General features: G+C 36.7%; 1 protein-coding gene across 4 annotated transcripts in view; it reads right to left on the bottom strand.

Moving 5' to 3' along the window:
* Positions 1-26,588, bottom strand: part of RFX3 (regulatory factor X3) — a 346,378-nt gene that overhangs the window by 35,276 nt on the left and 284,514 nt on the right. For 3 of the 4 annotated variants that reach the window (XM_055578191.1, XM_055578190.1, XM_055578189.1), the window contains 6 exons: positions 26,044-26,156; positions 21,875-21,990; positions 21,283-21,437; positions 17,244-17,341; positions 14,096-14,245; positions 7,180-7,388 (listed from right to left, as the gene is read on the bottom strand). In XM_055578191.1, the coding sequence (XP_055434166.1) occupies positions 7,180-7,388; positions 14,096-14,245; positions 17,244-17,341; positions 21,283-21,437; positions 21,875-21,990; positions 26,044-26,156 (841 nt within the window). Of the gene's footprint in view, positions 1-2,352; positions 2,522-7,179; positions 7,389-14,095; positions 14,246-17,243; positions 17,342-21,282; positions 21,438-21,874; positions 21,991-26,043; positions 26,157-26,588 lie in introns of those variants that run through there. The other variant, XM_055578192.1, reaches the window with a different exon arrangement.

Below are 26,588 nucleotides of genomic sequence, written 5' to 3'. Positions count from 1 at the left end.
TGGCAGAAAGTGAAGAGGAACTCAAAAGCCTCTTGATGAAAGTGAAAGTGGAGAGTGAAAAAGTTGGCTTAAAGCTCAACATTCAGAAAACAAAGATCATGGCATCCGGTCCCATCACTTCATGGGAAATAGATGGGGAAACAGTGGAAACAGTGTCAGACTTTATTTTTCTGGGCTCCAAAATCACTGCAGATGGTGACTGCAGCCATGAAATTAAAAGACGCTTGCTCCTTGGAAGGAAAGTTATGACCAACCTAGATAGCATATTCAAAAGCAGAGACATTACTTTGCCAACAAAGGTTCGTCTAGTCAAGGCTATGATTTTTCCTGTGGTCATGTATGGATGTGAGAGTTGGACTGTGAAGAAGGCTGAGCGCCGAAGAATTGATGCTTTTGAACTGTGGTGTTGGAGAAGACTCTTGAGAGTCCCTTGGACTGCAAGGAGATCCAACCAGTGCATTCTGAAGGAGATCAGCCCTGGGATTTCTTTGGAGGGAATGATGCTGAAGCTGAAACTCCAGTACTTTGGCCACCTCATGCGAAGAGCTGACTCATTGGAAAAGACTCTGATGCTGGGAGGGATTGGGGGCAGGAGGAGAAGGGGACACCAGAGGATGAGATGGCTGGATGGCATCACTGACTCGATGGACTTGAGTCTGAGTGAACTCCAGGAGTAGGTGATGGACAGGGAGGCCTGGCGTGCTGCGATTCATGGGGTCACAAAGAGTCGGACACGAGTGAGCGACTGAACTGAACTGAAATCCTTTGAAAAAAGTAAATCAGGTCAAGAGACTACAGAGTGATGGGCTCTGGCACTTAAAGTCAGGGTGTTAGGAAAACTTTTTGAGGAGGTGATAAGTGAGCAGAAATGAGACTGAAGTGAGGGAGTGAGCCATGTGAACACGTGCACTTTCTTAGCAGAAAGGAGAGCAAATGCTGAGTCAATGCTGAGACTGAGGCAGAACTATGTTTGTTTTATTGAAAGAATAGCCCAGAAGCCGCAGCTGGGAAGACATGAGCAAAGAGAATATATATCATAGGACTAGAAATCACTAGCAGCTGGACCATGGAGGGTCTGTAGGCCATGATAAAGGCTTCATATTCTATCCCAAGTGTTTTGGAAACTTTTTGACAATTGGGCAATCACCTTACTGCAGCATAAAGACATAGGTAACACAAAATTCTGTTGGAAAATGGAAAAAAAAAAGTGTGATGACCTTCAGTTATAATAGTTACTTTGGAAAGTACTGATAATCTGCTATGAAATTATTGTCATATGCTTAGAAGAGAATCAGTTGAATTATATTATTAATATAATAATATAATATTATTGTTATATTATTAATAATGTCTATGTCTACTTTCTGTTCTCTGTGTTGGGCCTCTGCCCTACAAGCCAAGTATCAAATGACACAATTAACAGTTTAATTGGAAACCTATTGTCTGATTCAGATTTCTGTAAGACATGTTACAAAATTGACTCCACTGAATTTCATGTTGCTAAGTTACCATGAATTCCACTCTTTAAAACTGGAGTTAAAACTGTTAATTATAACAGATGAGAAATACCTTTGTGTATATATCTTTATAATTCATGGCATGAAAATTAAAACATATACTTGAACACATGATACTCAATCCACCTCTTTATGTATTTGGGGAGACATCACACATTCCTAAGAAGAAAGGTGAGACCTGTGACCCCACCCCCCACCCCCCAACTCCACCATGTGAACTCTCCTCAAACAGTGCTTACAGCTAATTCCAAAACTGGAAGATTTATATATTGTTCAGCTGTAGGCAAACTAGGTTCTCTGTGCCCCCTTTCAAGTTATTGTATCAAAGCTATACATTTAATTGTTTAAAAATGGGATGTTTGGTTGACCCTCAGGGTGGCCCTGAGGAATTCTGTGTTCTGTTATTCACAAAACACCCAAGCTGAGAAACGGCCCACTTAACTTCTGCACTGCTGCCCAGGAAAGGTGGCAATATTTTTTCCACCTCCCAGGAAGCCAGCAGTAGACATTCAAAGCCAGTTAGGCAAGAAGAGACCCCCATTTGGAGCAGAGGGTGTTTGCAGCAACATGTCCACTACTGCTATCACGACTCTCTGCCAGTCCATTTCTTGTATATACGTGTGAATCTATACACAGAATTTTAGAATTAATCAACTTCAGAAAATGAACGGTTGGTATATGTGACTGCAAAATTCTTATTACAAAGCCAAAAACATTTAAAAAATACTCTGTAACACTCCTTCTGTTTGTGAATGAAGTTTTCATTACTCAATATGTTCTTATGCCTCAGTACAAAACAGGTCAGATTTTACTTCGCCTACCAGCAGGAGGTATGCATCTTTCTGAATATGTCTTTCCTTCTGTAGCCCTGACTGAATTGTATACCTTCAAGACTTTTTGAAATGAAAATAATAACCATAATAGTGTCTAATAATAACAAGGCATTATCCCCAACTCAGGGCAGACAGAGGGCAGGCAAGTGATGATCTACTGGGTTTGTATATCTGCAGAGAAAAAGAAACACGAGTAAGTAATTTTCTCTCCTTTCAAGATGCTGCAACAGATCTCTGTGGAGACAAAGGCTCCAGGGGTGTGTATTTCTAAAACAATATCTACTAAACAGATTTTAATACAATATTGTAAAGTTTAAAAATAAAATAAAATTAAAAAATAATAAAAAAATCCTCAGGGAGGAATAAGGGCAAGTCTGATGTAACTGCATAAGAAAACAGTAAGAAGAGGAGGAAAAAAAAAACCTTTGGTTTTTCTGATATAGAGGATGTACTGTGCTTTTGCCCCTATAGGTTTTACAGCAACAGCTAGTGTAACATCTGTTTTATCATTCATGAAGCATATATACCATCTATATGATTTTCTGAGGAAAAAAAAATGGATGAAATTCAACTTGCAAACAAATGGGAAAATATCTGAAATCTTTTAAAGAAATGTTCCCAAGTTAAAATTTTGAATTTCATTAATACTACTACTATTGCTACATCTACTTTGAGAATACTGTGATATTGTTTTCCAAATCTTTCCCATATATCAAGGGAAAACAGCAACACATTTCTCACTGACACCCAGATCTAAACCCAGGGCTGGCTTTAATGAAGCATATCAGTGGGTCACAGAGTTAGACAGCACCTTGATAAGGTGCTTTACAAACCCTGTGGCTAAAAGTATTACATATATGAGAGACAAAATGGTGGAGTTACTCCATTCCAAAATAAAAACAAAACAACACCACCACTGCTAGGCTTTCTTTCATAGCATTCATTTAACTCTGGGAATGGGTTCAATCCCAGGGTCAGGAAGATCACCTGGAGGAGGAAATGGCAACCCACTCCAGTATTCTTGCCTAGAGAATTCCACGGACAGAGGAGCCTGGAGGGCTACAGTCCATGGGCTTGCAAAGTGTCAGACTTGACTGGGCATGTATGCAGACACTAGAAAATCATTTTCAGGATGTAAGGATAATTTAACTCCTAATTAAACATATATGGAATCAACTCTACTTCAGTTTAAGAAATAAGAATTGGACTAAATCAACTGAAAAAGAAAGAAGTCACAATAAAAACCTTCTACCATGATAATGGAATCTTTGGTTCCATCCTTATAAAGGTAATCAAAACAAGATGGAAATCCTATAATTTGGGCTTAGCAGGTTCACAATTTCTACTAGTCTCTAAACTTTGCTACTTATTTGCGTATCATCTCTCCTCACAACCGCTTTGGATTCACTACTGATGTCCAGATGACGACCACAACATACCCAGAGCCACAGTCAGTGGTAGGTCCTGTAGCCACAATTTCATGAGCGCATGGTTGCACAGGAATTAAATTAGGGACTGCCTAAAGTTCAAAGTAGATATGGCTTTTAGAAAGCTCATTATGATCTAAAGAAGAAAAGAAATGAACTCTCACCAGAAGAGTAAATGCTGCCGTCAAAAATATAATTTACCTAACATCTTAAGAAATGGAATTCCATCTGTCAGTTCCATCCTATGCCATATATATGGTATATATGCCAACTTGCACAGGGTCTGTTTTTAAACCCTGGAGTAGACCTATGGTCAATGGCTCATCACAACATTTGATATCATATATAAATTCAGACTTAAATTGAAGAAAGTAGGGAAAACCACTAGACCATTCAGGTATGACCTAAATCAAATTCCTTATGATTATACAGTGGAAGTGAGAAATAGATTTAAGGGACTAGATCTGATAGACAGAGTGCCTGATGAGCTATGGACGGAGGTTCGTGACATTGTACAGGAGACAGGGATCAAGACCATCCCCATGGAAAAGAAATGCAAAAAAGCAAAATGGCTGTCTGGGGAGGCCTTACAAATAGCTGTGAAAAGAAGAGAAGCGAAAAGCAAAGGAGAAAAGGAAAGATATAAACATCTGAATGCAGAGTTCTAAAGAATAGCTAGGAGAGATAAGAAAGCCTTCCTCAGCAATCAATGCAAAGAAATAGAGGAAAAGAACAGAATGGGAAAGACTAGAGATCTCTTAAAAAAAAAATACTTTCCATTTTGATTAAAAAAAAAAATAAAAACCAAAAAAAAGAAAATTAGAGATACAAAGGGAACATTTCATGCAAAGATGGGCTCGATAAAGGACAGAAATGGTATGGACCTAACAGAAGCAGAAGATATTAAGAAGAGGTAGCAAGAATACACAGATGAACTGTACGAAAAAGAGCTTCATGACCCAGAGAATCATGATGGTGTGATCACTCACCTAAAGCCAGACATCCTGGAATGTGAAGTCAAGTGGGCCTTAGAAAGCTCACTATGAACAAAGCTAGTGGAGGTGATGGAATTCCAGTTGAGCTATTTCAAATCCTGGAAGATGATGCTGTGAAAATGCTGCACTCAATATGCCAGCAAATTTGGAAAACTCAGCAGTGGCCACAGGACTGGAAAAGGTCAGTTTTTATTCTAATCCCCAAGAAAGGCAATGCCAAAGAATGCTCAAACTACTGCACAATTGCACGCATCTCACACGCTAGTAAAGTAATGCTCAAAATTCTCCAAGCCAGGCTTCAGCAATATGTGAACCATGAACTACCAGATGTTCAATCTGGTTTCAGGAAAGGCAGAGGAACCAGAGATCAAATTGCCAACATCCATTGGATCATCGAAAAAGCAAGAGAGTTCCAGAAAAACATCTATTTCTGCTTTAATGACTATGCCAAAGCCTTTGACTGTGTTTATTTTCCACAATAAACTGTGGAAAATTCTGAAAGAGATGGGAATACCAGACTACTGACCTGCCTCTTGAGAAACCTATATGCAGGTCAGGAAGCAACAGTTAGAACTGGACATGGAACAACAGACTGGTTCCAAATAGGAAAAGGAGTACGTCAAGGCTGTATTGTCACCCTGCTTATTGAACTTATATGCAAACTACATCATGAGAAACGCTGGGCTGGAAGAAGTACAAGCTGGAATCAAGATTGCTGGGAGAAATAGCAATAACCTCAGATATGCAGATGACACCACCCTTATGGCAGAAAGTGAAGAGGAACTAAAAGGCCTCTTGATGAAATTGAAAGAGGAGAGTGAAAAAGTTGGCTCAACATTCAGAAAACGAAGATCATGGCATCTGGTCCCATCACTTCATGGGAAATAGATGGGGAAACAGTAGAAACAGTGTCCGACTTTATTTTGGGGGGCTCCAAATCTCTGCAGATGGTGACTGCAGCCATGAAATTAAAAGACGCTTACTCCTTGGAAGGAAAGTTATGACCAACCTAGGTAGCATATTCAAAAGCAGAGACATTACTTTGCTAACAGAGGTCCGTCTAGTCAAGGGTATGGTTTTTCCAGTGGTCATGAATGGATGTGCGAGTTGGACTGTGAAGAAAGCTGAGTGCCAAAGAATTGATGCTTTTGAACTGTAGTGTTGGAGAAGACTCTTGAGAGTCCCTTGGACTGCAAGGAGATCCAACCAGTCCATTCTAAAGGAGACCAGTCCTGGGTATTCATTGGAAGGACTGATGCTGGAGCTGAAACTCCAATACTTTGGCTACCTCATGCAAAGAGTTGATTCATTGGAAAAGACTCTGATGCTGGGAGGGATTGGGGGCAGGAGGAGAAGGGGACGACAGAGGATGAGATGGCTGGATGGCATCACCGACTTGATAGATATGAGTTTGAGTGAACTCTGGGAGTTGGTGATGGACAGGGAGGCCTGGCGTGCTGCGATTCATGGGGTTGCAAAGAGCTGGACATGACTGAGTGACTGAACTGAACTGAAAAGTAATTTTTCTATTCTGGGGTTCTTCTATGTCTAAAAAAAATACATTTATTTATAAGTTATTTTAGCCCAAAAGCAATTCATTTGAATTATCTACTAGATTATTTGATATTAAACTAGCTATGCATTAGAATCACCAGGAGTAACCTTTCTGGAAAAAAAAAAAAAAAGAATTTCTGATTATCTATATTGCTAAATACTACTTTCTAACCACCATGATTTTGAGTAAGTTTTGGGAGGTAGGTAGGAGCTTTGTTTTTCTTTCCACTAATTCTGAGGTTCAGCTAGGTTTGAAAACAATTTTAATTGATCAAATTAAAAAATTAACTAGATTTTTCTGAGCATCCATCTGAATTGCCTGGACGGAACTTTTAAAAAAAGCATAGATTGCTGGGCCTCTCCTCTGCAATTTGTGATTAAGGTAGGTTTGGGGGAGGGGTCTGAAAATACACATTTTTAATGTGTTTCCAAGCAATAGAGATGCTACTGGTCTAGGGAAGGACAGTTTGAGAATCCCTGAACTAGAGAATAAAAAGAAGAGTGGTGGAAAGCCTAAATGATACATGTTTGCCAAACGGAGGACTTTCCTGACTCTTGTTAAGCACATTATCTAGACTGATGTTTTAGAGATTGACCCATCAGAGATAGGAATCTCTGATGTTCCCATCTGAGAACTTCTAGGGCTCTGAATAAGAGGCTTTCCTTTCCCAGCAGAAATTTTATTTCCAAAACCCTCCTGGTTCAATTCCATGATGTTGTAGTCACGAGCTGGGCTGAAGATAATCACGAAGAGAGTTTCTACATACTAAACTCCTCACTCTTCTTTTTTTTTTTTTTTCCCTGAGAAGCATGTACATACATAATTGCAGAATAGGAAAAATTGAGATGATACCTGTAGAAAGACCATTTTAGCAGAAATTGCCTGGCAGCTTTAGGAAAACTGGGTCTTCCTTCATAGGGTTTCAGTGCTTGCATCATCACATTGTCAAGCCACGCTGCCCACTGCTCCAGGGTGCTCTGCTGCTGAAGAGTCATCTTGAAGTCTGTTTCTAGTCTCTGAACCATGTTGTCATCACACTGGCACACCCAGGAAGCCTGCTCCTGGGACAGTACACAGAAAGCAAAGGACAAGTTCAAGTCAGCATTTTTTCATTGAATGTCAGCACACAAACCATATGCATGAATGGCAAACTATATTGAAAGTGCAAAACAATTAAATGAACTACAAAAAATGAATGACCACTTGGCAGCTGTTAAGGAAACTAACATCACTTCTGTGCATGAAAAAGTGATGTGACATAAAGGTATGACTTGGTGTTCTACATTAGCTAGTCTGTGTGAAAGACTAAAATACATCATTACTTAAGAAGAAGAGGAGCCTGAACTTACCGTATGTAGAGTCTTTTTTTTAGTTTTTATGCTCTTTTACTTCTCAATCAGATAAAACTAAAGCCAATTCATTTGAAAAGATTTAGGGTAAGTCATATTGGATAAAGAGATTCAATTGGCCAAAAGTAGCCCCTCAGGATTAAGACAAAAACAAACAATGAATGATACGAGGCAGAAGCATATGCAGTATGAGTTTCATGGGAAAGAAAGTGAAGTCCCAAGGACTCTCAAGGTAAAAGCTACGAATGCAAATTAATTCATAGACCCGAAAACAACAGCAACAATAACCAAAAATACATTAGAGAAAATGTAGGGATGCTACCTACGAAGACATTTGATTTCCTTCTGGTTCTGATGGGAAAGTTTCATGTTTGGTAATAGGGATGAAAATGGAAACTTTTAAAGTTAATTTTCAGTGGTTGACATAAGTTTTATCATGTTTCTAGTGCTATGCTGCATTTTAAGATTAAAAAATATTATACTCTTTCAGGTCAGAATATAATTACCTGATAATACTAATATAATATTTGAGTGAAGACTTGGATTTTAACATAGGGCCTGAATCCACTAACTTGATTTTAAGCAATTCATTTAACCTACGTGGGCCTCGTTTTCCCCAAGCATAAAATTAGAGAAGTGAAATGTGACAAGAATTTTTAAGCTAGGTTCACTGTGTCCAGATAATATTTTCAATGTAGAGTTCTGTGGAGGGGTGTCTTTGAAGGTCCTAATTCTATATGTAAAACCTTATCAATATGTGTGTGTTTTTCTGAAAAGTCTCTATAGCTTTCAATCTGTCTGTTCTCAGAGGACAAATTTATTTAAATCAACCTTTCAACTGAATCAATTCCTAATCTCCACCCTCTGATTCCAGGATCTCTCCTAACCCCAGAGACTTTACCTTACTCAAAAGACATTTCAACTGGGAGGCACTTCAAATAGAAAATGGCTAAACTCAATTCATTTTTCTTTCTCAGGGAAATTAGGGCTTCTTCCAAATTCCCAGCTGATGATGCCATCTACTAACCTTCCTTCTCTTATCTAATTAATAAAAAAGGCTTTCAGATTTTTACCTCCTAAGTATCACTTTTGAGTATTTTAAGTACACTAAAATACGACTATTAAATTTGAAAGTACAAATAAAAAGAAACAAAATATTAAGAGTATCTAAAATGCCAACATTAAGAGAGAACTACAACATGCTAATTTTCAAACTGTTCACATGCAATATATACATATGCATGTATATTTATGTATATATATTATTTTAAAAGAGGAACATATATATTTTACTTGATATTTTGCTTAGTTTCACTTTATATATAGGCAAATGAGGAGCTACATTTATTGTTCAATGACTCAATTTGCTTCAATACATGAATATACCATTATTTATAAAGTCAATTCCATATGGCTGCACGTTTATGGTCATTCCAAATTTTTACTCTTAGGAAAAATGCTTCTGGAATTAGCAATCTTGTAACTACATCTTTACTTTTTACTTATTTCTATATAATAGATTTACATAAGAATAGTTAAGATCTTTCAAAATACAGTTAAATGACTCCCAGAAATTTTATATCAGTTCAACACTTGAGGAGAGCACCCAGGGAAGAAGTTGGATACATGCTAAGTTGCTTCAGTTATATCCGACTCTTTGTGACCCTATTGTAGCCCGGGCTCCTCTGTCCATAGGATTCTGTAGGCAAGAATTCTGGAGTGGGTAGCCATGCCCTTCTCCAGTGGGTGGGGGGGCAGATCTTTCCAACCCAGGGATTGAACTCACATCTCTATGTCTCCTGCATTGGCAGATGGGCTCTTTACCGCTAGCACCACCTGGGATGCAGATAAGGAGTGAAGAATTTAGGCCTCAAGAAAAAGACAGGGGATGCTGGGTTTTTTGTGTGTGTTTTTTTTTAAAATCCACAAATATCTAAGCATTTTTTGGTCTGTGGTATAAAACAAGAAACATAAAACTTATCATATTAGCCATTTTTAAGTATACAGTATGGAGTGTTAGGGATTTCCTGATGGCTCAGTGGTAAAGAATCTGTCTTCCAATGCAAGAGACATGGGTTCAATCCCTGGGTCAGGAAGATCCCCTGGAGAAGGAAATGACAACGCATTCCAGTATTCTTGCCTGGGAAATCCCACAGATTCTCAGGGGTCACAAGAGTTGAACATGACTTAGCAACTACAAAACAACAACAACAATATGAGTGTCTACTTATGCTCAATACTGTACATTAGATCTTTTTCATCTTGCAAAACTGAAATTCTATGGGAAGCCACTGTGGGAGATATGTTTTATGTATTGGCAAGCAATAGAAGGGACTTACTGGTATCTTGGAAGAATTTAATTTCATTTAACATAAAATCAAACTCACTACTTCCTACAGTTAGATTTGCCAAGAGAAAATGGTAATCTAAGACTAAGCTTAGAGAAATAAAGCCACAGGACATTATTTTGGCTTTTCAAACTATGTTTCATTTTACTGCTCTCAAGGTTGAAAATATACTAACAGCTGAGTACCCTGTAAATATTCCCTTGTGAAGGAATTTGGATATTTTAACTCTTTAGTGGAAAAAGGTAAGGATGAAAACTAAAGATATTATTATCTTGGAAATAAATATCTCCAAGATGATAAGGAGTCAGTAACTTCAAAATCAGATTCTCTTTTAAATATAGAAACACAAGTATATGCAAAAGTTAGGTTATCAGGTTAACTAACCCAAGTATAGTTAGCCCATACTGTAGTTGAAAAACTATCCATTTACACACAAAAAAATTAGAAAGCAATACTACTATAATGCTATCAATTAAACAGAAAACCAATTATACTGCAATAGCAAAAGTTATCCTGAATGCATGAGGAAAAGATTTGATTAGAGAATGATGAAGTGATGACAGAGGCTTCCCTGGTGGGGCTAGACAGTGGCTCAGACGGTAACAAGTCTGCTTACAATGTGGGAGATTCGAGTTTGATTTTTGGGCTGTGAAGATCCCCTGGAGAAGGAAATGGGCAACCTACTCCAGTATTCTTGCCTGGAAAATCTCATGGACTGAGAAGCTTGGCAGGCTACAGTCCATGGGGTCGCAAAGAGTCAGACACAACTGAGCAACTAACACCTTCACTTTTCTTTCATAGCATTAAAATATTGACCCTTACACGTGGTTTCATTGTTTTAAATTAAAGTTTCCTTATTACAAGAGCATCATCCTTACATGTTTCAGTCTTACTGAGGTTAATCTCATAGGGACAGGGACAATTTTCAAATGAACAGGAGATGGTGATGAAGGTAGAATGGAAGCTAGAAGACTGAGAAAACCAGGGGACTCAGAAAACCAGGCAAAATGTGAAACAGAAAAGGAAAGACAGAAGGGAGTTAAAATCAAATATGTTAACCTGAGAAAGATTACGTATTGAACAAGAGTGGTGAGAAGTAAAATGTAGAGGGAAATGCAGGGCTACCACTGTGTTCATGGTCTTAAAAGCAGAGACATTATTTTGCCAACAAAGGTCCATCTAGTCAAGGCTATGGTTTTTCCAGTGGTCATGTATGGATGTGAGAGTTGGACTATGAAGAAAGCTGAGTGCCGAAGAATTGATGCTTTTGAACTGTGGTGTTGGAGAAGACTCTTGAGAGTCCATTGGACTGCAAGGAGATCCAACCAATCCATTCTAAAGGAGATCAGTCCTGGGTGTGTGTTTGAGTGAACTCCGGGAGTTGGTGATGGACAGGGAGGCCTGGCGTGCTGCAATTCATGGGCAAAGAGTCGGACACGACTGAGCAACTGAAATGAACTGAAGGAAGGAGGCCCTGGAGGATAGATACTTGAGCACACAGGTTTCAGCACTAATAACTGCTGTGAAAACCCAGAAAAATCTGGTACTTAAAGAAGGAAAAAGGTAGCCTCAAAGTTGGTGAGTAGAGAGGATGAGAATGAGCATAGTAAAAATGTATAACTAACCATTTATATGTAATAATGTTGCCAAGGATGGCATTTATAGCCAGGAAGAACTCATTTCTGTAAATACTTCACAGGATTCAGGCACACAACTATACAAATGAAAATAATGTTAACAGAAAATTTAAAATCTTTCTCATATCTTACCAGGAATCAGTCTTAAATATGTTTTTTGTTATTAAACTTAAATTACTTTTTGACACTAGAAGTTTCCTTACCATTTCAACTTTTCTTAAGGTACTTTTAAACATATCTTTTCTGAATGAAGATTTGAAATTAACATTATAGTATACATTTTAAGACAATACTGTATGAGCTCTTAATAGTCCCACTAAAATCAGGTAATGTAAATTCCACTGAAATATGTAAAGTTAATGGATTTGTAAACATGAGTTTGTTCTTACGGAGATTATGAATTTGTATGTGTATGTATGTATGTTTGTGTGTGTATATATATATATATATATATATACACATATACATATATATAAACAAATGTTTATATAGATTTAAGAAAAACTATGCACATTAGAAGACCAAATCAAATTCGTCAAAGTTAGAATGAACTTAACTTCTAAACCCTAGCCCTAAAATTAATCAAGCCCAAATATTACTTTTATTTTCCATGATAAAATGAGCCCAGAATTGTAAATTAAAATTTGTAGGAAATGGAGAAATAGTTTATCTTTGAGCAATGCTATTGTTTTTTAACACAGTTTTATTGAGATGTAATTCATATAGCAAACAATTCATTCAATAAAAGTATATAATTCAATGGCTTCTCTCAGTATATTCACAGAGTAGTACGTCTATCACCACAATTAATTTTAAAATGTATTCATTTCTTAAAGAAGAAATGACATATTCCTTATCTATCATATCCCAATCGCCTAGTCTACAGGACCTAGGCAACCACTAATTTACTGTGTGTCTCTATAGATCTTATTCTGCTCTTTTAATATAAATGGAATCTTGTAATATAAGGTCCTTTGAATCTGGTTTCTTTCACTTAGTGTAATGTTCACTTGTGTTGTAGGATGTATCAGAACAGAACTTCATTTCTTTTTATTGTCTGATAACATTTAATTGTGTGAAATGCCATGTTTTGTCTATATAGTCATCAGTTAATGGACATCTGGGTTGTTCCCACTTTAATGTGGCTAATATGAATAATGCTGCTGGAATATCCAAGAACAAGTTTTTAGGTGGACGTGTTTTCATTTTTCTTGGTATGTACCTAGGAGTCAAACTGCCAAATCATATGGTAACTCTGTTTAACCTTTTAAGAAACTGCCATACTGCTTTAAAAGTGGATGTAGCACTTTACAGTCCAATTACTACTACTGTATAATGGTTCCCATTTCCCCACATCCTCATTAACATTTGCTATTATTTGTCTTTTTGATAATACCTATTTTAGTGTATGTTGTTGCTGTTCAGTTGCTAAGTCATATCTGATTCTTTGCAATCCCATGGATTGCAGCACACCAGGCTTCCCCATCATCCACTATCTCCTGGAGTTTGCTGAAACTCATGTCCATTGAGTTGGTGATACCATCCAACCATCTCATCCTCTGTTGTCCTCTTTTCTTCCTGCCTTCAATCTTTCCTAGCATCAGGGTCTTTTCCAGTGAGTCAATTCTTCGCATCAGGTGGCCAAAGTATTGGAGCTTCAGCTTCAGCATCAGTCCTTCCAATGAATATTCAGGACTGATTTCCTTTAGAATGGACTGGTTGGATCTTCTTGCAGTCCAAGGGACTCTCAAGAGTCTTCTCCAACACCATAGTTCAAAAGTATCTATTCTTTGGTGCTCAGCTTTCTTTATGGTCCAACTCTCACATCCACACATGACTACCATAGCTTTGACTCTTGCCTACCAATCTTCAATGACCGTGGCTGTCCTTACTCTATTAATCATTCAGCAAACCCTGGTGACATATGTTGCAGTCTAGCACTAAAAATCTTCCCAGGCTTTAACCACAAAACAGAGGAGCAGTAAAGTTATAGCTGAGTAATGCTAATGCTAATGCTAAGTCACTTCAGTCGTGTCTGACTCTGTGCAACCCCATAGACGGCAGCCCACCAGGCTCCCCCGTCCCTGGGATTCTCCAGGCAAGAACACTGGAGTGGGTTGCCATTTCCTTCTCCAGTGCATGAAAGTGAAAAGTGAAAGTGGAGTCGCTTAGTTGTGTCCAACTCCTAACGACCCCATGGACTGCAGCCTACCAGACTCCTCCGTCCATGGGATTTTCCAGGCAAGAGTACTGGAGTGGGGTGCCATTGCCTTCTCCGATAGCTGAGTAAAACTCTCCTCTTTCAGGACATTGTGAATCTAGATGTGCCTATGAATTGATGTAACTTTGGAAAAGAAATATGATGATCCTGATTAAGAAGAAAAACATTGGATACCTTTCATTAAAAGATCTGTTTTGAAAGAAAACAGAGTACCTGGACATTGGCAAAGTCGACACGGTTGAGGTCATTGAGCATCTGGTTGATCTGAGAAGTGTTCTGAAGCACTGCACGAGCTGCCTGGGCCAGGTGATTGAGCGATGTGTATCTTCGCAGAGTCTGGGCAAAGGCACTTACAGCTGCAACCTGTAAAGAAACCCAATTAAATTGGGATTTCTTTTCTCCTCCAATAAAAGAAACCACTGCAATTTTCAAATCTTTATTCCCTTGCCAAATTTTAAATGCTTCTCTCTGATACTTATTTCAAATTCATTTGGTGAGACAGTTTACTTGTAAATTATAGCATTTAAACCTCTAAACCAAGTATTATTTTCCTTTTCAGTAGGTTGAGGTCAAGGCTAAAACAAACTCCCACATTCTTAGACATCTGAGTGCACCATTAATTAAACTGGTCTTGCAAGTAGCTACTCATCATCAGCAAGAAATGATTTAGTCTAGGAAATTAGGGAAAATGTTGATTTTCATTTCTTATTCTCAGTGTGACAGTCAGCTACTAACTAAGCAAATAAAAAAAAAATTTTCCTTTTACTTGGAAAACCAAACTGTCCAGTCCCACTTTTTAACTGGATTAAAAAATATACTTTTCACAGCATTATCATTCAGATTCACTCTTTTAATCTTTATTTTATAGAGGTGAAATAAGGGTGGTCAATTTTGAGGTGAAATAGGAGAACTCAAAGCCTATATTAGCAAATAGATAGCTAATAAACTTCTCAGACACAGGCAACAAGAACTCTTTTTTTTTTTTTCAGAATCTGGATGTTTGTAAAAGGGTTATCCAGAAAAATCCCTGTTTGCCCTCTGAAATGTACTTTCTATCCTTCCCCCCTCTGCTCTGTGCCCAGGAAGACTAAACTGAAAAAATTACATTAACTGCCTCCCTTGTCCTTGGGCTTCAAGTTGGATTTGGTCAATGAGAGACACTGGTAAGGGACTGAAGGACAGAAGAAAGTGGTCAAAGTATTTATTCCCTCACAACCTCTGCTCTCTCCTCCCTAAGGCCACAGTCCTGCATGGAGGAGAAGAGCTCCTGATGCCATAATCGCTTCTCTCCCATTCAGACCTAGGGATGGGCAGGCTTCCCCTACTAATGCTAGTCCTTGGTTTTCTTAGCTCTGTTTACACATTTAGAAACAGACCCTTATTAAACTTTCTTCAATTATTCTTCTCTTTGGATACACCTTTTATTTCCTGCTGAAACCCTGAACAAATCAGGTTATGTTGAAAGATAGCAAAGATAATGACAAAAAAAGTCTAAATAAATATCTAAATGTCATGATCTCATGAAAATTTGTTATTTCCATAGCAGATCTGATGAGGATTTTAATGTATTTATAGGAATAGATGGAAGGCCATTAAATCACTGTGGGTATATAAACAAGCAACTGATTGAACAGTCATTTGGCTGAGTGGGAATAGATGTTCCACAAGACAACGATGCCCTGTCTTGATAGTGAGATATTTTAGGACCATGTGGAGCTTGGGGACATCCACATATCCTCAGAGAGAATATTTCACATTTTCCCATCTCTGAGGTTTGGACTAATCAAGTACATATTATGTGCCAGCATTGTGTTAAATGTCTAACATACTTTACCATGTTCAATTCTCATAAACATCCCATTAGACACATGTTCTACCTTAGGGAGGTTAACTATCTTACTCAAGATTACAGAGAAACTAAAGTACAGAGGTGGGATATGAATCCAGGCATTTTGATAACAACTTCCAGTCACATCCTCATTATGCTGTTTTTACTGTCCAGCTGGATCATCTTTGTTGACTGAATGCTCAGCTGAAAAAAGGCTGCACATCCTTGAGAGAGGAGTAGCAGAAGACATCTTTCACCAAGGGAAACCACCCAAATCAATTCTGGAGATCAATGAGATGACCAATAGTGCAGCTGGATTGCTATCACAACTACTTGATGATACTGGGGTAGGAGATGCTTTCAGTTGTTTGAAAGTATTGTTATGACTATGACTGACTTTGCAAGTTGGAAAGCATTCCTCTGATTATCTTAATCAAAGAGCATCTCCTTTATTTTCTCACCTCAATGTGGCACTCTAGAACAGAACTGCCATGGATGGAATCATTTCTGCAATGACGGAAATGCTCTACATATGTGTTACCTAATATTGTACCCACTAGTCACATGGGTTAAGATGCACTTGAAATGTAGCTAGTGTGACTGAGGAACAAAAATTTTAATGCAATTTAACTAAATTTAAATGTAAATAGCCACATATGGTTAACCCTACCATATTGACAGCACAGTTCAATCAAGCGACAATCTAAGGTGGACATGTCCTTGAAATATGACCTTCAGTATGTTTTAGAGATAGAATATGTTATTGCAAACCTTAAGCCAAAACAGGAAGAACTGAGAGTTACTTGTGCTATCACAGACTTGTCAGCTACAAGAGCTTCAGCTACATTTTCAAACTGAAAGCCAAGGCATATTGTTGGAGTCTGACAGGAGATACAGTCCCTGACAAAAGGCCACAAATGTGATTTTTGTTATCAAAGTTTGGACAGAATCAGTCCAATCTGTCAAGTGTGTTCACAGGTTAATCTAAAGTAACATGGTTAGTAGGGGAAAAAGTGAAGAATAGAATTCATATCTCCAGCTAAATAATCCATATTCCTGTAATATACTCAACTATGAGATAACGGTTCTCTTTAAGAAATGATTACTTGATTCACAAAAGCATTCTCCAGTGTTAAAAACAAAACATCCTGAAAAGCAAAATGGTTATTATTTCACATGAGCATTCAGAATACGAGTATAGTAGGGGACTTAAAAAAATCTAAAACTCATTCAAATGGAAATTATTTGCACATTCTAGGCTATTCTTTTCAATATTTGAAATTAAGCAACCTGAAATATACTTTAGAAAAGGGCTGATAAATACACCACACCTACAATGCTTCTCTAGTCTCTCTGAAAGAAGCATTATCAAACAACATATCTTGTGAAGTTCTTTGCCACATGGTTATAAAATACAAATATAAAAATCAATGCTATATTTCACATAACATCATTTGATAGGACAAATTTAAAATTCATAGTTCATGACCATTTCCTAAACACAAAAGAAAAGGCAAGGACATGAAAGTGTACCTTGGTTTGTATCATTCTTTGTGGAATATTGTTCATGGCATTGGAAAGCCAACCTTCAAGGCTTTTTGCAAAATTTCGAATGGCTTGGGTCAAGGCACCTAAATGTTAAAGAAGAGAAGCAGAACGAAACAAATACCAAAGAACATTAATTTTTATGCTAGAATAAGGGAAAACATACAACCATAACATTTGACATAGCACAGACAGAACTTATCCTCATTAACAAGACTTTATTTAACATTATTCCTAACTATGAGAGAATCCAAATATTATATCATGGGCTTTTTTTGTCTTAAAGCTATTTTGTTCCCAGATACTTATGACACTTCGTTGGGAAATGAAAACATTCAAGCATTTTTTGCTTATAACAACATATACCAGTTGTGAATATACTTATGGAATTTTCTATCTTAGACAAAATACTCTTTTCAAAAACATCTTTTTGCTCAAAGGCTAAGTATTGTCTTTAGAAATCTGGTGACTTTTTTCAAGCTCTTATTTTCATTTCTTTAGCTAGAAAGAAAATAATGCAAAGCTTTCTTTCTCTATGCATCTCTTTACATTGGAACATGTCAATTAGAGTAGTTATCTCACTGTTGTTGAAAAGTAAGGTAGAATTAAAATTGCCTGACTTGATATTCTGGATAACTATTCTCCATATCACTGGCAGGTAGCGATAAAAGATTACTGTGATAAAACTGCTGTCACAGAGACCAATATTCTTAAGATATTCCTAAAATAGTCTGTTCCATATTCCTTGCATCTCTGTTAAAACCTAAGTAAGTATAGGTCCCATGAGAGCAACTTTTATGGTGGTCATAAAACAACTGGAAGCATTTTCCAGTATCAGGGGTGACTATGATTATTTTATTCTAAGGGATCTGCTTACTGAGATCCCTTACTGAGATAGGAAACAGAATTCTTCTCTTGTTCAACAAGTAATTCAGTCAGAGCATTTCATTTCATCTGTGCCCAAGGCTACACGGTGTAGGGAGTAGTTTAAGACATTTAATAAATGTCTGAAGCACCCAGAACACAAAGCAAATCCTTGTGGGTTCCCTATGATGCGGGTAGGTAGTGCAGTTGGTAGTCCATGATAAGAGACAGAGAAGTCACATTTTTACCCAAGGCTCCCAAGAGTATTAATGATGGGATCAAATTCCCTCATTTTTCTTCTGTGCTCAAAATAGTCTGACATGCATCTTTATTACTTTTGTTAAAGCAGAGTTAGACATAATTTAGCTTACTCAAATTGCTTGCATCAGATATAAATTATACTGATCCAATAATAAAATAACTAATTTTTAAAAGTTATTTATTTAAGTGGTAAAATGACAAAAAAGATTTAAATGGCTATCTTTTTTGGAAAAATACTCAAGTAGTGTAGATTTTAAACATGAGAATCATCCATTGGAAACCCTGAGTTGGAAATTTCTTGAGAGCTAAGTTTTTGAAATTTCCAAAGCTTCCCATATTAGTCAAAAAGAAAAAAGAAAGAAAAATATTTTTCTGCTGTATTATGTACTAGAACCATGGAGGGCAGGCATGAATGGAAATGAAAAAGAGTGAAAAAAAATTAAAGACCCTTTTTGAAAGTCAGTAAAACTTTGTTCAAGATTCAGTTTGACTATCTGTATTATGTATTTTTCTCTAATTAATAATTATTTAATCTGAAAAAAACAAGAACTGGGAAAAGCTACTTTAAAATTTTTAATATGGGTCTTCTTGTATCTAAACAAATTTAATGCTAGGGAGGTTATAAAATAAAAACATATGTTTTATATCTCAAATGATTTTTAGTTTTTACTTTTTTGTATTATATGACATTTTGGGTCACCTTTAACTGAAATCATAAATTGTACATTTAAGTGCTACCATTTGAGTTCTTATACAATTTTTTTACACTTCACTTTATTTTTTCCATTTTCAGATAAATGTATTTTAGAGTATAGTAGCTTCAAGCTGACTTTAAATTAGTGTGATATGCAAACTTTTTTTTTTTTGGCTAAAAAAAGGAATCCCATCTGGACAGTAAATGGTAGAGTGAAGTACTAGTAGCCAGGAAAATAAAATTTTCAAAAATAAAATTAAGTTTGTTCTCTCTATAGGGATTCATGTCAGATTAAATTGTGCAGATTGACTGACAACTTTTTCTCATGAATGGATGGTTAGAAATTTAAAGCTATTCTAAAGCTAACTTGTCTCAGCCTACTTATGATTAATACAAAAATGCATACAATCAGAAGACTGTGATTTAAACTATATTTTAAGCTTTACTTTTGTTAAATCTTATTATAGAACAGGAATTAAAATTCCAAATTTACTTGGTAGGGTGGCATATTAATGTATCTTGTAATTTCAGAGAAACTATAAAACTGTACTTATATAAAAATTCCTGAATTTGAGTTCTCTGAATGCAGAGACAAAATAAAATGTTTTTCAAACAAAAATTTGTGAAAAACAAAGGTCATGTGTATTGTGTACTTAAAAATTATGGGGCTTAAAACCATCTAAACTTGATACATGGTTCATGTTAGGTAACTGCTGAATTTACAAGTTAGTCTTGTGATGCTAACATAGAAGCAACAGATTTTAGAATTGTTTAACGAATACTGATGTTGTTGATTTGCCTCAAAGAAGGTGTTCACTGGCATTTTTTTCTTATATCTCATGAGAGAAATTTATGTTGGTGGCAAGATGTCATAGGCTAATGAGCTACCCTATGCAACTTAAACATCTCTAGAGATTATTACTCAGAGCACAGGGAGTAAGACAAAAACAAGGAAAATCAGATTCTGGAACATAAATCAGTAGAGAATTTACATGTTGAAATTTTCCATGACAATGTCACTTTTAATCAATCTTTAGTCAGGACACCAACTGTCAGTTGGTGCAGTAGAGAAGATATTAGCAATTTATAACAGCATGAGACTATGGCAGCTGCATTTTTAAAAAAACTAATTTGTGTACATATTTATGTATGTTTATGTGTGTGTTCATTGATATTATATATAAATGTACATCTAAGCATACTTTTTTAGGTGGTGGGAAGCATACATATCTTCCACTCTACCATATTTTAAAAAAGAAAGTATAAATATACAAATGTTAAATCTTCACGTTTTCTTACTAAATCCCTATGTTAATATTTTCTGGAATACTTTAATACAAATTTACCGTAAACAGTGTACTTGAAGTACACAGTTGCTAATTTTACAAGCTAAAAGATTGTTTTACTTTATTAATGTCACTGTAGAGTAGCAATTCTGTTCCATTTCTCTAAAGGTTAAGTTTACTAGTATGTGCTGATAAAGATGTAGACCTAAAATCTTTTCAACTGCTTCCAACATATGTATCCATAGTGGCTTTTAGACTGACACTTGCAAAAAAAATAGCTTTGTTTGCAACAGAGTAGCTTAAAAAGCACTATCACTTAAAAAAGTAATGTAACTTATCTACGTAATTCCTATTTGCTTCATGGCGGGAATACAATGCTCTTGCAGTTACATATATTTTTCTCTCAAAATGCCAGTTAACCATTACTGTTAGTGGAAACTGCATTTGTAGTTTTTAACATGATGTCAGTGACAAAGTAAATGCTTTTAAAAGAAATTTAACTTCAGTAGAAACCAAGATAAATTCATTTCAAATCAAAAGCAACCGTGAAAGAGGCTGGTCTAGCAATCACAGATTTCAAAAATTAGGGGTTTTATGAAGGACACTGTGTCCTTGGGTTGAATGATTTTCTCACTGGCTGACTGACCTGGGAGTGTTCTTGCAATTAGTCATCAGGGCTGTCACATCTTTAGGTTGTCTTTTTTCGTCGAAAAGAAAATGAAAGATTGAAAAACAGAATTTTTCCCTTTTAACTACAGTGTTGCTCTAGGCTGCTTTCATGCAATATTCTGTGTTGCGTGTTTTCTATGTGGCAAATTTAAATGAGATTAGAATCACTCTAGTTTGCAACGTCACTACCCGAAACTTCCTGGGTGGAATGTAGGAGAACAAAAGCATCCGTACTTGTCTGCATTTAACTTACTAGGAATAGGTCTAAGGACGTCGGGGATGAGAATCTCCACCAAAGCCTGGTACATCCCATGGTCACAGTTACACATCCATTTCAGGATAGACTCATGTTTGCACAGAGTTATCAGCTTTGCTTTCGGAAGTCGACTTTCTATTTCACTCAGATTGCTGGTGTGAATAAATGTAGCAAATGAATAGATGGCAAATGAGGATAAAAAAGAAAATGGACTTTAAAAATAGTTTTAGTTTATCAAATATTACTGAGGTTAGAACTATACCACCACTGCCCTGGTGCCATACGGCTGGATATATAAAATACTCCCCCGGAGCTGCCTATGCACGTTAAGACTTTCTGACAGTATGAAAGGCAGATATGATACTAAACCCATGAGGATGAAATAGTTCTACCACAGTCCCCCAAATCAATAAAAATGGGAGCTATAATACACACGCTGAAACCTCAAGAGAGTACTTTGTGGTTTATTTCAATCTCTTCAATTAAGGTTATCAGGTAAGGTTCACAACTGGTATACATATCTCTAATTTATTAGCTGTGACATCTACTCAGCCATGAAAATGAATTGGAAAAGCATATTGATTCTGACCTTGACTCGGTAATGGTAGTGCCATCAGCTGGAGTTGAGGGAGAATAGCGCCAGAATGTTTGCCACAATTTTTCTATCAGGCTAAACTGAAGATTCACAACAACATCCAATATTGCCTATAAAACAAAATGGTTATCGATATTACCTTACAAAATCACTTATGGGGATGTGTGAGGAGTACATACTGTAACAAGACTTAAAAGGTAAAGATACTTTTGGGCTCATAAACTGACATAGTGAAACTGGACTAAGTTTTGCCAATGGAAATGGGAACACAAAAGAGATTAGCTAGAGACAAGGAGGAAAATATCTCATACGTAAATGATTAAGAAGGGTAACTTGTATTCCTCTCAGAATGACCTCACACCCCACCCTTATTTTTACCTCTTTTCTCTCTATTTTCATGCTTGCTTCCCTACGCTTTCTTTCACCCATTAACCCACTGCTTCCCTGGTTGCCTCCACTCTTGTTAGATTCATATGGGCAGAGAACATAGATTTGAGTCACATCAGCCTTCACTGAACTGTGTCCACTGGTCCTGAAAGAGGGCAAAAGATAAAGGTGTGGAGGTGCCTGTGCGTGGCAGATGGAGTTAGGGCTAAGTTAGCTTGGTCTAGGGCTGCAGACCATGGCTTCTGAAGCATTTCTAGCCAAGCAGAGGCTGGGGGTAGAAACTAGAATTAGGCTGACCTTCCAAGGGTAGTGCCTGTCTTGGCAGAAAAAAAGCCTCTCTGTGGTCACACAGTGGCTTCCACTCATTCCTCTTTGCACACACTCCCTTTAGAAAGAAGCTGTAAGACTCTCTTTCCTTTTTAACCTTGAGGGCATGGGCCTCACCTCTCCTTCTTAATTTTCTCAGATCTCCAGCTGCATCAAGATATTTTTTTCAATGATGCTAAAATTTGCCACTTTCATTAGCTTTTGATGATCATATTTAATTTCACCCTGTCATTGCAATTAGTCTGCAAATTTGCCTTCAGATAAAGGCAGTCATAAAACTAAATAACTTATTTGTGCAAAGATCACGTGATTCTGTGATTATTTTGAGTATAAAAGACAAGTCCTCAGTATAATGTGTTTGATGTCATCAGCATTGAGAACAAAAACACGTAAAACAACACCTTCAAGATCTGCAAAATTCACAGAAACTAAGAGACAATAAGAAGCAACTGAAAGAATCAATCTGAACATTTAAGGAAGAAAGAGGAAACCATGACTTCCTAATGCTGGAGTATGTGCTACCTGTGTAGACCTGGCCTTGTGCATGGTACAGAGAATAACTAATGTTCTATACAAAGACACTTTGAGACCAATTCAAATATTAAGTAAAATTTGTTTGGGAGCATGTTCTGGGAACTAGAAGGAAAGGCTGCAAGTAGTTGGATAATGAAAATGAAGGGAAGGGGACAAATTAATATCACATTCCTCACCCTTTAATATCAGCAACAATAAAAATGCAAAAGCAAGCCCTCAAAGTAAAGGGCATCCAGATATGGCTGCTCCCAGCAAAACCCAAAACCTTCTCAGGAGGCAAATTATTATACCTGCTTTCTCGAAAGATTCTAACTTAAGCTTCTTCTGACAGACATCTATTAATGGAGCAACTAGTAATATCTGATCTAATACCTTATATGTCTCTAGTTATGAGACTGCTGTAGGAACACTATGCATATATTGAAAGGAAAAATTACTGTTAGAGCAACTTGTATTGAAACTTATATTTGTTCCTTATGTAACTAGTGATCCTTTCAAAGTATCTTTGATAAACCAACTATGAGAATTCCAAATAACAGTCAAAATAGGTATGTTACTCTTTCTTAAAAACATGAACAATAGGAAATATGAAATAAAATAAGGCAAGTAACAAATTCAGTGCACCTTAAATTAAGTATCTCTTCAAATTAAATAACCTCAAATAATTCTATTGAAAGGACATTTGTATCAGCCTCATTCACAAATGAATAAAACGTTTTGTCATCTGTCCACCCACTTTTAAATTTGTTCAGACTAAAATGTATGGCAAATATAGTTTAAAATAATCCTAATGCCACTAGCCTAAAGCAAACAACCATTTATAGGACTGGATCTGAGACCCAAGTACCTGTCCATCAAAAGTTTAGAAGTGTGACAGGAAACAATAATTAGGGACTTCCTTTTCATAGATGACTTTATGCTCCATGAGAGTGGCCATGAAAACTGGTAACTCTGAAACAAATGAGGATCATTCTATGAACTGCCATTTCCCATGTAGATTAATTACTATAAATGTTCCTTTCTCTTCATATAGAGTGTGCGCGCGCTAAGTTGCATCCAATTCTCTGTGGCCCTATGGACTGTAGCTTGCCAGGTTCCTCTGGCCATGGGATTATCCAGGCAAGAATACTGGAGTGCATTGCCATACCCTACTCCAGGGGATCTTCCCGACCCAGGGATGGAACACACACCTCAAATGTCTCCTGCATTGGCAGGCAGGCTCTTTACCACTAGTGCCACTTGGGAAGCCCTCATATAGAGTATTCCTGACAATTAATGAAAATTTTATAATCCAAATAATATTTTCATCTTTATTGGGGGAGTTTTTCATTTAGATTGATTTTAGTGTATATTCTTTAGAGTTGTAAATAATCATTCCCCAAGTTATATTTTGAATAATATGATAAACTTAAAAAAAATCTAAATTATATTTGTATAGGCTGGGTTGCTTGAAGCGAGTTTCACCTGAACACAGAGCAATGAGAAAATGATTAGACCATCTATACATAAACCTTTGAATAGACATGATATTCACATAGAAAGCAAGAAAGAAGTTTTTTTTTCCTTGATAACTAAGGATCATCCAGAAATTCTCTAATACTGGAAAAAGTACAGCAGTGGAAGAGAAACGGACAGTGTTTTTCATCATAACAAGAAATGTTGGGAACAAACTGGCGGGACATGTTGAAAAATACTTATGGCACATGGTTTGTTAATAAGGAGAGAACTTGCCCTTGGTTGTTAATAACCTAGCACCCTTGACAAGCACTCAGATTCACTCAAGCAGTTCTTATTTCTGGAATAGGAAAAAAAAAAAACCTGTGAATGCTATGAGCTGAGACTTCTCACTACATACTGCATCGTCAGCAGTCAGGAGGACTGCCCAAGGATTATCTTTTACTTCTAAGTAGATCATAAATAGCCCTGGAATAAAGCTACTTAAATTCTAAACAGTTCCTCTTTGAAAAGGAGGGATACTTTAGAAAATTCCTATTGCAATCTGCTATCTTCTTTCTGCCAGTTAAGTGGCCAGTATATGTGGACTTGGAGAGAATTCACCTCCTGGAGACAACGTATCCAATTCTGATCTGGGATGATAAGAAAGGAAGTAGGAGGAGGGATGGAAAACACCAAGAGAAGACTCTGGGTAAAAAAGAAACAAGCAAAACTAGAGCCTCAATGATCCCTGGAAGGAATGCCTAAACATTTTTAGAAAATAGTTTTTGATAAAAATACATATTTACAGTATAAAATTCAGAAGATTAAAAAGCGTGTATTAAAAAATTAAGCCTCTTTCCCCTGACTCCTTAAACTCAGTTTTGACCCCAAAGGCAACCAGCATTAATATTTTGTTCTTTCTTCTGGAGAGATGTATACAGCATGTTCTTTTTCATGAAAACAACAGTATGCTATACTCACTGTTTTACATCTTGCATTTTTTCTTAAAAATAAATCCTGGAGCTTGTTCCACAAAAGTACATTTAGAGTTGCCTATTCTGTTTAATGGTTGCATAGTGTTCAACTCTATAGATTATACCATATTTTATTTATTCAGTCCCTGTTAGATACAGAAGTTATAATCAATCTTTTTAATTAAAAACCATAATGCAACAAGTTCCCTATACACTTGTATCTTCAACCACATGTAAGGATTTTTCTAGGATAAGTACCTAGAAGTGGAACTGCTTCATCAAAGGATTCGTATCAGACTAGGCTAAGAGGATGGAAAGTAAAATTTATTCTCCCCTTCATGCTTCACTTCTCCAGTTTGAGACAAGGAAAAAACAGCTTATCAGTGTTCAAAGAAAATATGAACTAACTTCATCTGTCCTCTAGGAATACATTGGAGTATTTGTTTTAGCCAGTTGTCTGGAAAAACTTAGCTTGTGTCCATACTATGTTTTGAAAAGACCTACCTCACAGTGCTCTCGATAAAGACTCTGCAGTGACTTGATATCCTCAAAGGTAGTACCATCTGGCAGAGAAGAGATTTCAACTTCTCCAAACTCTGGAAGTGCTCGAGATGCATCTGTTACCATGACAACACAATGGAAAAAAGTTACTGTGGATGGTGCCAATTAAAGACTAATGAAGGAAAATTTAAGCAGACTAAAAAGGAAAAAAAATTAAAGGTCAGAGGTCCAAAAAGCAAGGACTTTGCATACTAGTATTTTATAAACAAAAGTTACAGCAGCAGCAGCACAAAAGAATAGAGGGAATAGTTTTAAAATTTTGGAGAAACTAAATTTTCACTATGATTATACTGGAAATAACATATCACAGTCTCTCTCAATACAGGACCCCTATGATAAGAAAAATACCTTGAGCCGGCCAGTATCAATTTTAGTTATTTTTATCATTTTGTTACTTAGGTATATAAAATACATTAGCTTTAAACTCATTATGCTTATACCTCTCATATAATCATAAAACAAAAGACCTACAAAGTAAGTATAAAGAA

The sequence above is a fragment of the Bubalus kerabau genome, chromosome 4 (assembly GCF_029407905.1).
Source record: "Bubalus kerabau isolate K-KA32 ecotype Philippines breed swamp buffalo chromosome 4, PCC_UOA_SB_1v2, whole genome shotgun sequence".
NCBI classification, from domain to species: domain Eukaryota; kingdom Metazoa; phylum Chordata; class Mammalia; order Artiodactyla; family Bovidae; genus Bubalus; species Bubalus kerabau.
The sequence above is the reverse complement of the archived record's forward strand: the minus strand, read 5'-3'. Positions and strand labels throughout refer to the sequence as shown.